The sequence below is a fragment of the Entelurus aequoreus genome, linkage group LG17 (assembly GCF_033978785.1).
Source record: "Entelurus aequoreus isolate RoL-2023_Sb linkage group LG17, RoL_Eaeq_v1.1, whole genome shotgun sequence".
In the NCBI taxonomy this organism is placed as follows: domain Eukaryota; kingdom Metazoa; phylum Chordata; class Actinopteri; order Syngnathiformes; family Syngnathidae; genus Entelurus; species Entelurus aequoreus.
The window spans coordinates 42,339,001-42,355,574 of record NC_084747.1 but is presented as its reverse complement, the minus strand read 5'-3'; the positions used below and the strand labels follow the sequence as shown (position 1 = coordinate 42,355,574).

The following is a 16,574-nucleotide window of genomic DNA, read 5'->3' as shown; positions in this document are numbered from 1 at the left end:
GTTTTTGTTTTCTTTCCTTGATGTTGAAAGTGCCTTGACTTTTGTGTGAATTATAAATGTATGTTTGCTGTTCAATAAAAAATAAAATAATAAAATAAATAAATGAATAAATAAATATATAAATAAATAAATAAATAAATAAAATATGTCCACAGGAAGTAACTTTTTATTGCGCATGCGTGGACAGATCGTCTCTTCCGGGAGAGATCGTGTGCGAGTTGAGTGGTCGATTTTTCGGCGTGCTATTTTTCCACTTTCCATATGTTGTAATATGTCAGCAGAATCCTCCAAACTTGCCATTGTGCGCACTTCTTTAATCTCCCGGTCTCCAAACGTCAAACTACTTCCGGGTAAACTGCGTGTCAATTGTGGATTCGCAAACATTACGTTTATTTATAGTGTCCACATGAACAACAAAACAATATTATTATTATATATATTTTTTAATTATTATTATTTTTGTTTCCCTTTAAAAATAGAATGATGAAAAAGCACGTATGTGTTTTGTAGTGGTGGTTTAACGAATTATTACACGGATTAATTGGAATGAATGAGGTGACTGGTGAAGCCTACTATCGGACTGTCCGTGAACGCAGCACGCCTGCGGGTGTAATGATGATGTTCCAGCGAGGCAGGCAGCAGTTAAACATGGCAAGCCGCAGCGAGCAGTCACTGAGCCGGCAGGCGCAGGACCAACACTAACCAGTGCAAGCGCTTCCGCCAGCTGTTCTCTACCGCCTTCTCTTTCATCACATCCAGACTATTTGAAGTGGCGGAAAAGAGAAGAAGAGGGACGCGGAAGGATGGAGATAGAGAAGCGGGAGAACGGGTTCGACTACCCGGAGAGAAACAACGCCAAGTCCGTTCCCGGTAAGCGAACAACTACATTCAGGTCATTGAACGCATCTGCTTTACAGTGAGTGTTGTCACTGGGGGGGTCAGTGTCCTTGAACGCATCACAGTCACAGCTGTTTTTAAATATGTCAATCATCATGGGGCTTTTTATGCATTTTAAGTCATTTAGTTGTCTTTTGAGGTGGAATGTGCGTGTGCTGTTCAACAGAGGTCGGAATGTTTTTATTTGGTGGTCAGTCAGGATCCGGGCGATCGTAAAAGCTGAACTTTTGAACTTGGAAGAAACACTTGGTGCACAAATCCAGTCTTGCACGCTGCCAAACAAGATTGTTAAGATCTAATCAGGGGTGTCCAAAGTGTGGCCCCAAGGCCAATTGTGGCCATCAGCTCATTTTATAACCACCCGCGCCAAAAACGAATAAAAAAAGTGGAATAAAAGCGCAAACCGGTGTAATGTGGGCGAGAAAAAAGTTGCAATGTTTACTCTAATAACACAAAGCTGCCATGCAGGCACTTTTTGTTCTTTAAAACTGTCATTGCTCAAAAAAATAATAATTAATTATAATCAATGTTGTTTTGAATTATTCAACTATTGAAGGCACCAATTACTTCACATGAAATATTCCACTTTGAAATATATATTGGGGAAAATTTAAAAATATTATTACAAAAAGGGAATAAAACATACAAAAAAAAAACAATGGAAAAATAATAAAAACTTATGATTGATGGATAAATCTGAGGTTGATCTAGAGATCTATGTGTAGAAAGTAAAAAAAACAAGTGTTCTTTCAACACTTATGTGTGGGGCCCTTTGGGATCCCCAATAATACATTTTTTTTTAATTATAATTATATAATGCATATCTTTCGTTTTTGCCATAAAAAACTAATTTTACTTGGACAAAAAGGGCATAAAACAAACCACAACAACAAAAAAACAACTTACATCGTCTGATAGATCTGAAGAATTTTAGTGAGATTGTTTTTAAATTTAAAAACTAGTCATTGAGCAAAACAAATCATACATTAAAATACATGTTTTCAATTATTACAGCTTGCTTTGACTAAAAGGGCTTAAAACAAACATTAAAAAAAGGATGATCGATGGATAGATCTGAAGTTGATCTACAGAATAAGTGTTTAAACTAAAAAAATAAATACAATAAATGTATAGCTTGTTTTTAACATTTTCAGGAGTGGGGCCCTTTTGGACCTTCAATTTAAAACAACTTGTCATTGCTCAAAAAACAACTCTATAATGGATATCTTTGGTTTTTGCCATAAAAAACAAAATTTACTTGTCGTATTTTAGTGGGATTTTTAAAAATTAATAACTAGTCATTAATCAAAAAAATCATATAGTAAAATCAATGTTTTGAATTATTGACTTATTTAAGGCTCCAACTACTTCACTTCAAATATTCCACTTTTGAATATTTTTGGGGCAGCTTGCTTTGACTGAAAGGGCATAAAACAAACAAATACAAAAATAGGTCTGATCGATGCATAGATCTAAAGTTGATCTGTAGATTTAAGTGTTTGAACTAAAAAAAAAAAAAAAAGTAATGTATTGCTTATTTTTAACATTTTCAGTAGTGGGGCCCTTTTGGACCCCCAATAATTTTAGTGGGATTTAAAAACAAATTTAACTTTAAAGTTTATAGCAACATACAGGCCTGGAGTTGATCTCGAGATTTAAGCCTTGAATAATAATAAATAATAATAATTAAAAAAAAAAAAAAAAAGATATATTTTTTTACATCTTTATGACTGAGACCCTTCTAGGTCTCCAGGACTAAACTTGAGGATAGCCTCAAAGGCCCTCAGTGGAAAAAGCGGCTATAAAATATAATTGTTGTCTGCTTATAGTACGATGTACTTTGCTGAGATTATTTCATGTGTCCAGAGACTTTTAATGACTTTTTTTAAAATTAAGAACAACGGGCAACAAACCTAGCATCTTCTTACAACGCTCCAGACAATGGCATGCGTTTTGTTTACATCCGGTTTCGGCAGCACGGTTTTTGGTGATTAAAGTTTTTTCCGGTGGTCGAGTTTTCTGTACATCACTTGTCAATAGTGAGCAAATAATAGACTATGTGTATATATATATATATATTTTTTTTATAGTGTCTTTAAAGTTGGCAGTTTTTTACTAAAATAGGGACTTTTGTTGAAGCTAGAACCTATTATTCATGTTTACATTTATTTTTATGGGGAACTATGCTTCACTATACAAACTTTTCAGTTTAGTAACCATGTTCGAGAACCAACTTAAATCGTAAATCGAAGTTCCACTGAACAGTTCGTCAAAATACCAAATATCAGCTTGGCCAATATTAAGTCGATCTCTGTACTGTACCATACTTTTCTTTTTTAAGATTTTTGAAAAATACAAGTTTTATTAAGAGTTTGGCAGAGATGGATTATTGATTCTATGATTGAGTGCTTTAGGTAGGTGACATACTTGATCAATGATGCATTGGTTGGATACTGATAATTGTCCGCTGATTGCCACACATGTTGAAGTCCAGCTGCTTTTCCAAACAAAGCACTTTAACCCCTCCATACATCTCCCCAACAATTGAACTTTTCCACACAACCACAGTTGGAAACAAATGAGATTTTCATCGAATGACTTCACCTGCACCCTCCTGCGCAAGCTTTAATGTCATCACGCTCATTGAAAGCAGGGAGGAGGAGGAGCAACATCGGAGCCAGGCGGGCATCTTGGAGCAGACAGGCTGAAAGAAAGTGCTTTGTCAGCACCTGGGCTCAGGGGTGGGGGGTGAAGACGTTTGCTGCAGGATCTGGTCCCTCGGGGCAGGATGGAGGGGACGGCTGGCAGTGGGTGGGACAGGGTTAGGGTAGGACCACCCTACCGCCCCCCTGCTGATACGCTTGAATTGATAAGTCAAGTGGAGTACAGTATGGAGGACCTGTTGGGGGGAGGGACTATGCAGGCCATCTTTTTTTATTACGATATGGGCGATATGGCTGAACATGTATCACCGTATGTGTTTCATTTCGCTCGATATCCATAATTATTGATCTTTTTATGACCTATGGAAACTAAAGACCAGGAGAAAAATATATAAAATGTAAACATTTTTATTTCTTCTTTTATCCACAATGTTTTTATTTTTACAATCGATTCATAATTTTCAAAAATACATTTTAATAAATAAAATAAAAAATATATACAGTATGTATATAATCAGTATATAATCATCCATCCATCTATCCATTTTCTACCGCTTGTCCTATCGCCTCGAAAAGTTATCAGTATCGGTCTTGAGAAGCAAAAGGCTATAGTTATGGGTATCGACTTGCAAAAAGAATATTGTGCATGCCTAATACATATATACATATATATTAGGGCTGCAACTAACGATTAATTTGATAATCGATTAATCTGTCGATTATTACTTCGATTAATCAATTAATAATCGGATAAAAGAGACAAACTACATTTCTATCCTTTCCAGTATTTTATTGAAAAAAAAAACAGCATACTGGCACCATACTTATTTTGATTATTGTTTCTCAGCTGTTTGTAAATGTTGCAGTTTATAAATAAAGGTTTATTAAAAAAAAAAAAAACTTTTTTTAAAGCCTCTGCGCATGCGCATAGCTTAGATCCAACGAATCGATGACTAAATTAATCGGCATATATATATATATATATATATATATATATATATATATATATATATATATATATATATATATATATATATATATATATATATATATATATATATATATATATATATATATATATATATATATGTATATGTATATATATGTATGTATATTAGGGGTGTAACGGTACACACAAATTTCGGTTCGGTACGTACCTCGGTTTAGAGGTCACGGTTCGGTTCATTTTCGGTACTGTAAGAAAACAACAAAATATACATTTTTGGGTTATTTATTTACAAAATTTGCTAAATCTTCCACCAAAAATATTTTTATTAGTGGAATATTTTATGTTAAGTAATCAGAACCTTGGATAGGTCAATAATTCATAATAACATTGATTTTGATTCAATATTATGTTTTGAGCAATGACAGTTTGAAAGAAAAAAAACAGCTTTGTTTTATTAGTCAACATTGCAACTTTTTGTAAATTACATTTAACCTTTAAGCTTTTTTATTTCAGTTTTGTTATGTTTTTGTTTATTTTAATAGTATTTTTAGAATGTGCCGTGGGCCTTTAAAACATTAGCTGTGGGCCGCAAATGGCCTCCGGGGCACACTTTTGACACCCCTGCTATAGATAATAAAAAATTAAATCTGATAAATCTATGGATAAAAAGCAGAGCCTGGCGACGCATGCGCGTTTATCATAACTCTCTCGTTCTCTCTGTCTCTGCGGCCTCACGAATGCTGCTGCATGCACAATTTGTTTTGTTTTTAATCAAAACGCCGGACATTTGAGATTCTTAAATGCCTCAAATGTCCGGCATTTTGAGTAAACAATGCCCACCGACGCACAACACACGGCCGTGTGTTGTGCCTCGGTGTGCATTGTTTACACAACGTGCGTTAAACTACTTAATATGTCCGTGTGGAAACTCGTTCGGTACACCCCCGAACCGAACCGGAACCCCCTTACCGAAACAGTTCAGTACAAATACACGTACCGTTACATTCCTAATGTGTGTGTGTATATATATATATATGTATATGTATATATATATATATATATATATATATATACAAACCCCGTTTCCATATGAGTTGGGAAATTGTGTTAGATGTAAATATAAACGGAATACAATGATTTGCAAATCCTTTTCAACCCATATTCAATTGAATGCACTACAAAGACAAGATATTTGATGTTCAAACTCATAAACTTTTTTTCTTTTGCAAATAATAATTAACTTAGAATTTCATGGCTGCAACACGTGTCAAAGTAGTTGGGAAAGGGCATGTTCACCACTGTGTTACATGGCCTTTCCTTTTAACAACACTCAGTAAACGTTTGGGAACTGAGGAGACACATTTTTTAAGCTTCTCAGGTGGAATTATTTTCCATTCTTGCTTGATGTACAGCATAAGTTGTTCAACAGTCTGGGGGTCTCCGTTGTGATATTTTAGGCTTATAATGCGCCACACATTTTCAATGGGGGACAGGTCTGGACTACAGGTAGGCCAGTCTAGTACCCGCACTCTTTTACTATGAAGCCACGTTGATGTAACACATGGCTTGGCATTGTCTTGCTGAAATAAGCAGGGGTGTCCATGGTAACGTTGCTTGGATGGCAACATATGTTGCTCCAAAACCGATATGTACCTTTCAGCATTAATGGCGCCTTCACAGATGTGTAAGTTACCCATGTCTTGGGAAACCAATACACCCCCATAACATCACAGATGCTGGCTTTTCAACTTTGCGCCTATAACAATCCGGATGGTTCTTTTCCTCTTTGGTCCGGAGGACACAACGTCCACAGTTTCCAAAACCAATTTGAAATGTGGACTCGTCAGACCACAGAACACTTTTCCATTTTGTATCAGTCCATCTTAGATAAGCTCAGGCCCAGCGAAGCCGACGGCGTTTCTAGGTGTTGTTGATAAACGGTTTTCGCCTTGCATAGGAGAGTTTTAACTTCCACTAACAGATGTAGCGACCAACTGTAGTTACTGACAGTGGGTTTCTGAAGTGTTCCTGAGCCCATGTGGTGATATCCTTTACACACTGATGTCGCTTGTTGATGCAGTACAGCCTGAGGGATCGAAGGTCACGGGCTTAGCTGCTTACATGCAGTGATTTCTCCAGATTCTCTGAACCCTTTGATGATATTACGGACCGTAGATGGTGAAATCCCTAAACTCCTTGCAATAGCTGGTTGAGAAAGGTTTTTCTTAAACTGTTCAACAATTTGCTCACGCATTTGTTGACAAAGTGGTGACCCTCGCCCCATCCTTGTTTGTGAATGACTGAGCATTTCATGGAATCTACTTTTATACCCAATCGTGGCACCCACCTGATCCCAATTTGCCTGTTCACCTGTGGGATGTTCCAAATAAGTGTTTGATGAGCATTCCTCAAATTTATCAGTATTTATTGCCACCTTTCCCAACTTCTTTGTCACGTGTTGCTGGCATCAAATTCTAAAGTTAATAATTATTTGCAAAAAAAAAAATGTTTATCAGTTTGAACATCAAATATGTTGTCTTTGTAGCATATTCAACTGAATATGGGTTGAAAATTATTTGCAAATCATTGTATTCCGTTTGTATTTACATCTAACACAATTTCCCAACTCATATGGAAACAGGGTTTGTATATACATATATATACATAGTTTTTTAAAATTTTTTATTACATTTTTTATTACAGCAGGTATTTGTTGTCTTTAGTTTTGCTTCAAATTGAAATGGAAAATTCATAAATAAGAGATTTAATGTCGAATGGGTTATTTGACTCTAAATGTAAATGCATAAATAAACTTTATAGGTGTGTAACAAAACACATTAATATTGTGACAAATGGATGCGACTTCCTTTAGAAGGAACAGTGTCATTCTTATGTAAATAAACATGCGGCATTAGCATACAGGACACTGAATGGTTTGGCAGGTTTTCTTCTGTCCGCGAGGTGTGGAGGTGGAATGTCCTTCATCTAATGTCCGTTTCCAGGCAACACATTAGTGTGTTTGCAGTCAGGGGGTCTCATGTCGATCACATGACCACAACAATTCAGATGTTTCTAGTAAATCACTTTTTTTGATAGATCTTGCATTCCACATTTGACACTACTGTACTAGAAGCAGCTTTTTTTTCTTCTGCAAATTAGAATAAAATAATGTTGTTTTATTAGCATGTTGACTAATAATCTTGTCATTGTTTGATGTATCAATGTGCAACATATTCAACATATTCCATTGTTTTCCCTGAATTTACAGCTCTGGATTTAATTTCCCTCTAATTCCAAATAAAAATTAATGATAAGAGTTTATATGTTTTTTATTTAAATAAACCTACAGCAAATGTTTTGTATAAAATTGTCACTTGTCGAAACATTATGCAATTCTAAAACATGTTTATGTTCTAATGCATTCTTTTTAAAACATACTCACAAAAAGTTGGGGATATTCGTCTTTTGGCTGAAGTATCGGGATTAGTGTAGGGCGATTTGGCCTAACATTCATAATGCGATTATGAATGGCTAGGCTAAATGTCCTTTTTGAAGGAGAACTTGCGGCAGGGATAGCAACTCATTTCTGGCACAGTTTTGCCACCCTTGGAAAATCCGTCGGCGCCTCCATCAATCTTCAATTCAAGTAACTTCACCTGCACTTTGTCAGTGAGAGCAGGTGCACTATTGGTAGCCTTTTTGACAAAGCTTCCAAGGCTTTGATTCCCCCTCTTGGATCCCCTGTCAACAGGCTACAACTTAACAAGCATCAGTTGGCAGTTTGCACCTGAGTATCTGCTACCTGGTCTTGATGAACTCCTGCCTATCATCAACTATGCACCTCGAAACCCTAGGTCGACAAAGAAAGGCTATATCCAACAGAGGCCTAAGCACTTCTGGTTTAAGTACTCCAAGATAACTCTTTTCGTGTTCCTGGTCAGTTCTGTGCCATCATCAGCTGCAAAGGACAGCGTCGAGAGTTTCGACGTATGCAACGCTGACATGCATTTCTCCAGTAGGCTGAGAGTCTTTCTTATAGATTCTAAGACCCGTCGAGTGGGTCCCATGTGTCTGGTGTTCTTATTTGCGTTTAGTACTTTTGATAGGGCTTTCTCCTGTTCTGGCATGACCCAATCGGGTAACAGTATCCACTACCAAGTTTAGTTCCACCAGCTTGTTGTTGGTTGGTGTTTCTGAGAGGGAAGATGGTGTCCAACTGTCAAGACTCTACCCGCGTAGTTCGATTGTACAGTCAGAGGCCAGGAAATTCTGAAAGATTCAAACACATTTCTTCAAGGGTCTCAGATGAAAATGACAGCATTGTACTGACATACAAATTGATGGATAACTTGCTTTGAAATTGTAAGTCAAGGTGACAAGCAGATATTTAAGTATTTATTGTTGTTTTTTTACAGACTATCATTCGGTATATAATAATTAGGGGTGCTAAAAAATGTTTTATCACAATCGAATCCCGATTTTTTAATTTTTTTTTGTAATTTTCAAATATCGATTTATTTTTTTGACGAATTAATAAAAATTAAAAAAACATTTTTTAGGCCATCTCTATGCTTACTTGGTGCACATGTGTGTCATACGTCAGCAACCAAAAGGAAGTTTTGTAACCTGTAAGCTGTTTTGTCAAGGTGTTTGAATCGCATTTGAATCGAGAGTCGTGTTGAATCGAGTATCGATTATGAATCAAATCCTCACCCCAAGAATCGGAATTGAATGGCGAGGTGCCCAACAATTTACACCAATAACCATTGAATATTTGTATATGTATCAAAGTTTAAAACATATGCAATTTCATGTATTACATACATTTTTTATGTCAAAATGGAAACCATGAAAACATTTAGGAAGAAAGATGAAGTATCCACATTATTCCCAGGAATTAAATGACGTGTCGGGCCGGATCTGGCCCCCGGGCCTTTGAGTTTGACATTTGTGGACTACAGTGTCAACAGAGAGACCGGAAGAGTCACATAAATACATACTGTAAGGCTTTCCTGTCAAATTGGGTAATGAGAAATTGATTCTTTAAAAGTTTCAAGAAAGTCCAGTTAGGTCCACCTGTAAAGGTTCTAGTGCGTTTTAGGTTGGGAGTAGCATATATCACGCTAGCCGCTCGGTGCCTGGGGTATTTGTTGTCGTGTGAGCTGTGATGGTCAGCGGGGGAGGTGGCTGCAAGCACTATGGGAACAGTGACCAGAGTCAGTGGGATGTTGGTCTTGAAGCATTAATGGCCTGGTCTCTGCTGACCTCCAAGTAACCCAGGAAAGTATTTACAGCCTCCACTTGAGCCATGAGCCACAGGCTGCGCGGCGGCGAAGCTGCCCGAGGTGTTTGATAGCGCCGCCCTGAATTTGCTGCCAGGGAGCCGCATGGAAAGAGATCCCCCGTTTTTTAAGAGGGAGCACGATCCAAGTCGGCAGGGACATTTGGTATTTAATGCTTCTGTCAGGCATCTGTGATATTCAACACGTAAGTTAACCAAAGGCCATAAACGTCCTCGGTTTGAGTTTGGATTTGGGAGAAGGATGAGTTCACAGGCACCTGTAAAACACTGAACTTGGTATGTTCGTTAAGGATCCCTGTAAAGGTTTTCCTGCACTGGATGATACAGTTGTCACCAGGTTATAAAGGAACAGCTGGGAGGCTTGTTAAAACAGGACTGGTGAGGACTTGGTGCTGTTAGGTGTCCCTGAGCTGCGTCTACGAATGTGGACGATTCCGGTTCCTACCTTTTCTATGCTCGTATCGGTCGAGTGACTGCCATAACCCCTTTTTCCACCAAAATCCCAGGAACACCCAGGAAAACGGACATTTATGCAATCTGCGCGGCTCGCGTTTCCATCGCGCCACAAGGTTCTTGGTATTTTCTTTTTCAGATTTAGGCTGATGAATGGGTAATGGTAGGGATGTACCGTTCATATCGCGGATATTGTCAGCAAAGTTATCACGGCTGTCATTATCATGGCATTGTTGAGTGCGCTCAAACAAAACTATGAAACTCGTATAACCAAGTTTAAAAACAACAACTAAATAGATAAATAAATAGCCCCACAATATTTTTTCTTGGCAGAAGAACTATGTAAAGTACTGCAAATTCCGGACTATAAGCCGATACTTTTTTCCTACGCTTTGAACCCTGCTGCTTATAAAACGGTGCAGCTAATTTATGAATTTGTCTTTGCTGATGGCCATAATGCAAATAGTAAAAAAAAAACGGCAAGCAAATACACTGAAAAGGTGTGTTTTGTTTGTGCTATGGCGCCATCGTTTGGACGAGTTCTCTAACTGCAGGTGTTGAAAATATACTTCCTGTTTTAATACCTTAAACCGGAAGTAAAACAGTCTGCAGCGTTTCTATACATACGGATTCTTAATTCGTCACTCCAAGCAACGTTTGTATGTTTTCCAATATAACTAAAACAATTCATACTTACTGAACCGTCCCATGTGTGATGTCTGTAGGAGTGTTTTCATGCATATTTGCTTGTGCTACCATAATGTAGGGCAGCACGGTGGTAGAGGGGTTAGTGCATTTGCCTCACAATACTAAGGTCCTGGGTTCGATCCTGCGCTCGGGATCTTTCTGTGTGGAGTTTGCATGTTCTCCCCGTGACTGCGTGGGTTCCCTCCGGGTACTCCGGCTTCCTCTCACCTCCAAAGACATGCACCTGGGGATAGTTTGATTGGCAACACTAAATTGGCCCTAGTGTGTGAATGTGAATGTTGTCTGTCTATCTGTGTTGGCCCTGTGATGAGGTGGCGACTTGTCCAGGGTGTACCCCGCCTTCCGCCCGAATGCAGATGAGACCCCCGCGACCCCGAACGGGACAAGCGGTAGAAAATGGATGGATACTGTAATGTAATGAAGCTAGCATTGTTAGCATTAGCTAATATGCCAACATGTTTACAAGTGTGTGTGTTAGTATTATTAACTTACAATGGCATTCTTTTTGTATTGTTTCCGTTTCACAATTTCCTCAGTAAATTCACCAAAACGTCACTGTGGAGTTATTGAGTCTGTTTAGCTGATTGGTGAGCTAGCTTCCACATCTAGTGGGTCCATGACAATGACTTCTGTTTTGTTTGATCAGCCGTTTTACTGCCGTGTTACAGACACCGTTTGGAAGCAATTAATGTATGGAAATAAACAATTATAAAATAGTTTTGTGTAAATAACTTATTTCACAACGTATATATATACTGTACATATGCGGTTCATAGTCCGGTGCGGCTATTATGAGGAACAGTTGTTTTTCTTCAAAAATGTACTGGGTGTAGCTCATATACCAATATGTTCTATAGTCTGGAAAATACGGTAACAATTTTGTTCAGGCTACTTAAGAGCCATATTAATTTTATGTGAGGTTTAAATATTTGCATTTTCTTCTGTTTTATTTGTAAAAGTTTTAATGTTTTTTTTAGAGAAATAAAAACGGATGTCGGGTGCGTCACACAAATTCACTTCCTGTTGTCAAATTCCTTCGAGTACAGATCAATTTCTCTTTGCTGAGAGAGCACAGCTCTTTTGAAACTTTATTGTCGACCTTGACACGCCAACAGCAGCCCTATTAACACTACTAGCGCTAGCCAGTAGCCCCAACAACACAACACGTCCTTAAAATGCACAAATGACTATTTCGGCAATTGATGTGCATTCACGAACTCCCCGAAAAGTGAGCAAGCGAGTCGTTTTTTTGCATATTCTGTTTTGCTGCAACAATTAGGACAACTTGTTGTGGGTTTATTTTTCAATGTATTACCTTTTTATTATTTAAGTCATCTATTTGAAGTCTTTCAATTATTAACTTGAAACATAAACATTAAAAAGGCGTTGTTTAACAAACAATCTGCATGTTTTCCATTTTTTTTGGTACCGCTTTGGGCACCGTCTAAGCATCGGCATCGTTTTAAAAGCGCCAATTTGGTACTAGCATCAGTTGAAATGTGAACGATAGCCATCCCTAGTGGACATACCGACTGAATGTGCTGTTTGAAAGCCACAACGTCCTCCCTTGCTCACTGGTTCTCACAGTGGAGGCTCCACAGTTATTTCACAGCCAATAGAAAAGACACACAATTTGACTCTTTACAAGAATCTGCTAAACCTTTTTCACTTCTAATTACCGTGTCACACAAACACACACACAGTTATGAGCTCAGTGTTGTGTACTTTAGCCTGGAAAAGACTACACTGAGTCTGATATATGTCGTTATTTGTGTGGATAATGAAGTGGCTCTAATTTAACCATGTGCTTTTAAATTCGGCTTGACATAATAAGGGTGTGAATCTTTGGGCACCTAACGATTCCCCCATCGATTCTCGATTCAAACCGATTCTTGCAATGTATTATTTGGTATAATAGTTTATAGTAAAACTTTTCCATAACAGGTTACCGGTTAGAAACGCTCCTTCTGGTTGCATGGAGATGGCCTAAAAACATCTTTAAAAAAATTAACTAATTGAAAAATGTTTACCTTTTTTTTTTCTTCTTTTTTTTTAATGCATTTTTGAAAACTATGAATTTGTTTAGAATCGGGACTAATAAGAATTGCGATTCAAATGTGAATCCATTTTTTTGTGCACCCCTACGAACAAACTACTCAGTGGCCTAGTGGTTAGAGTGTCCGCCCTGAGATTGGTAGGTTGAGAGTTCAAACCCCGGCCGAGTCATACCAAAGACTATAAAAATGGGACCTATTAACTCCGCATCAGTGGTTGGAATTGGGGGTTAAATCACCAAAAATGATTCCCGGGCGCGGCCACCGCTGCTGCCCACTGCTCCCCTCACCTCCCAGGGGGTGAACAAGGGGATCCGTCAAATGCAGAGGACAAATTTCACCACACCTAGTGTGTGCGTGACAATCATTGGTACTTTAACTTAACTTAACTAAAACGATAAAGATGACTACATTTTAAAAAACAAAACAAAACAAAAAACGTTTTAGACTACCGTATTTTCCGGAAAGGTTAGATTTTTTTTTCTCCATATATTAGCCGCACCATATATATATATATACACACACACACACACACACACACACACACACACACACACACACACACACACACACACACACACACACACACACACACACACACACACAGTGTTGGCGCTAGGAATTTTCTAAATGGTGTCGCAGGGACCCCATCAAGTCATAAAATTGGGGTCCCACAGTACATTTTTGGGGTCCCACTTTTTTGTAACCCTTTTGAAAACAAATTATAAATGTATGCATTATTCTGTTGCATCTCACATTTTATATTGTGTTTTGGAAAAAGGTTGTCATAAACGTTACTTAATTCATTAAAAAAATAATACAAAAGAAAACAAATGTTTATGCATATGTAAATGTTTTCAGTTATAAACATTCATTCACTTTCTTCTTTCCTTCATGGATCTAAACTTTACCGCTGCTGGTAGTTTTTTATATATTTGTATTTAATAAGTTGTAGGTGTATTTATTTCAGTATAAAACTGTAAAATGTTTTTTGCTTCGGTCATGAAATGATGATAATGGTGTGCCAGGGCATACATACATTATTTATTTAACGCTTAAATCTCTAGAGTCTACATCAACTTCAGATCTATCCGTCAATTCTAAGTTTTTGGGTTTTTTATGTTGTTTTTTGTTTGTTTGTTTTCTGCTGTTTTTGTCAAAGAAAACAGTTTTTATTATGGCAAACATACAAAATATGCAAAATCTTCTACAAAAAATATTTTTCAAAAAGGAATATTTGATGAGAAGTAATCGGAACCTTAGATTTGTGATTCAATATTATGTTTTGAACAATGACAATTTTAAAGAAAAAAACAGCTTTGTTTTACTAGTCAACATTGCAACTTTTTCTTAATTACATTTCACCTGTAAGCTTTCTTATTCCACTTTTGTTATGTTTTTGTTTATTTTAATAGAATTTTTAGAATGTGCCGTGGGCCTTTTAAAACATTAGCTGTGGGCAGCAAATGGCCTCTGAGCCACACTTTTGACACCCCTGCTATAGACAATAAAACATTAAATCTGATAAGTCTATCGATAAAAAGCAGAGCCTGGCGACGCATGCGTGTTTATCATAACGCACAGTCCGCATCTCTGCTTCAATAAACAATGACGACGTCACTGTCAGCGATGCGAGCGACACTTGCTAACTTGTCTGCCACTTCTCTAAGAGACTCCTTTTCAACACTCCTCGCACATTAACACTTCAAAAGGCACATATTTGCCCTGTTTGTTGACCTGCAAAGTATGTTTTTGGTGTGGAGGGGTCTGGTGCTGGTTAGCTTGAAGCTAACAGCTAGCCTGTCTCCATCCTTGAACGATATCGATACAGCGGGAGATGAAAGTGAAGTTTCTATGCACTCACAAAGACTAAAATAAGTCATTTACTGGAGACATGGCATAGGATGAAGTTAAAAAGGTTGACTTTACACTCACCTTAGTGTTTACCATGAATTTTTTTTGACAGCCCCTCGTGGTAAAGTTGTTCTGTAACCGGAGGCAGTATTTGTCATTGATAAAACTTTTGGAGAATCTATATACGTTTTTTTGTTTTTTTTTTACACATAAATATTTTGTAAATGTTTATTTACATACCTTAATTGTTAAGGTGACTTGTTTCCGTAGTTTCAATGTTTTCACTCGTGGTGTTGTTGCTCGTGGCCGCAACACCTTTCCTTTGTTGACGGAAAAAAATGAGCGATGACTTCACAGACTACAATCGACAAATTTTCTTATTGATTTTTGTTGACAATGTACCTTAATTCTAGCCTGACTTAGCCACTCCTTTACCACTTTTGACGTGTGTTAGGGGTCATTGTCCTGTTGGAACACCCAACTGCGCCCAAGAACCAACCTTCGGGCTGATGATTTTAGGTTGTCCTGAAGAATTTGGAGGTAATCCTCATTTTTCATTGTCCCATTTACTCTCTGTAAAGCACCAGTTCTATTGGCAGCAAAACAGGCCCAGAGCATAATACTACCACCACCATGCTTGACGGTAGGCTTGGTGTTCCTGGGATAAAGGTCTCACCTTTTCTCCTCCAAACATATTGCTGGGTATTGTGGCCAAACAGCTAAATTATTGTTTCATCTGACATCACATGGGCAAAGATAAGACCTTCTAGAGGAAAGTTCTGTGGTCAGATGAAACAAAAATTGAGCTGTTTGGCCACAATACCCAGCAATATGTTTGAAGGAGAAAAGGTGAGGCCTTTAATCCCAGGGACACCATTCCTACCGTCAAGCATGATGGTGATAGTATTATGCTCCTGGGCCTGTTTTGCTACCAATGGAACTGGTGCTTTAAATGGGACAATGAAAAAGGATTACCTCCAAATTCTTCAGGACAACCTAAAATCCTCACCCCGGAGGTTGGGTCTTGGGCGCAGTTGGGTGTTCCAACAGTACAACGACCCCAAACACACGTCAAAAGTGGTAAAGGAATGGCTAAATCAGGCTAGAATTAAGGTTTTAGAATGGCCTTCCCAAAGTCCTGACTTAAATGTGTGGACAATACTGAAGAAACAAGTCCATGTCAGAAAACCAACAAATTTAGCTGAACTGCACCAATTTTGTCAAAAGCTTGCCAGAAGCTTGTGGATGGCCACCAAAAGCGCCTTACTGCAGTGAAACTTGTAACCAAATAGTAACATTGCTGTATGTATACTTTTGACCCAGCAGATTTGGTCACATTTTCAGTAGATCCATAATAAATTAATAAAAGAACCAAACTTCATTAATGAGTATGTGCTCCAATCACACTATCACAAAAAAATAAGAGTTGTAGAAATTATTGCGATCAACAATATAATTTGTCTGAGTGGCTGGACAGGAAGGATTGAAAAAACAAAACAAAAAAACAATTTCAGATATATATTTTTAATCGATTAAGAATCGTTACAAATAAGAATTGTGATTAATATCAATTTTTTTTTGTCGACACCCCTAATTTTATTTGTATTTATGTATGTGTATGTGTATGTGTATATGTATATGTATATGTTATGTTATGTTATTTTCATTTATTATGCGCCCCAACCAACTGTTAC

At 37.6% G+C, this 16,574-nt stretch overlaps 1 protein-coding gene across 1 annotated transcript in view; it reads left to right on the top strand.

Annotated features, from left to right (window-relative positions):
* The first annotated feature begins 474 nt into the window (after positions 1–474).
* LOC133632895 (nuclear receptor subfamily 6 group A member 1-A-like) overlaps positions 475–16,574 on the top strand; it is a 267,492-nt gene continuing 251,392 nt past the window's right edge. Inside the window, exon 1 of the mRNA XM_062025697.1 lies at positions 475–870. Within this exon, the coding sequence (XP_061881681.1) occupies positions 804–870 (67 nt within the window). The 5' untranslated portion in view covers positions 475–803. The remainder of the gene's footprint in view (positions 871–16,574) is intronic.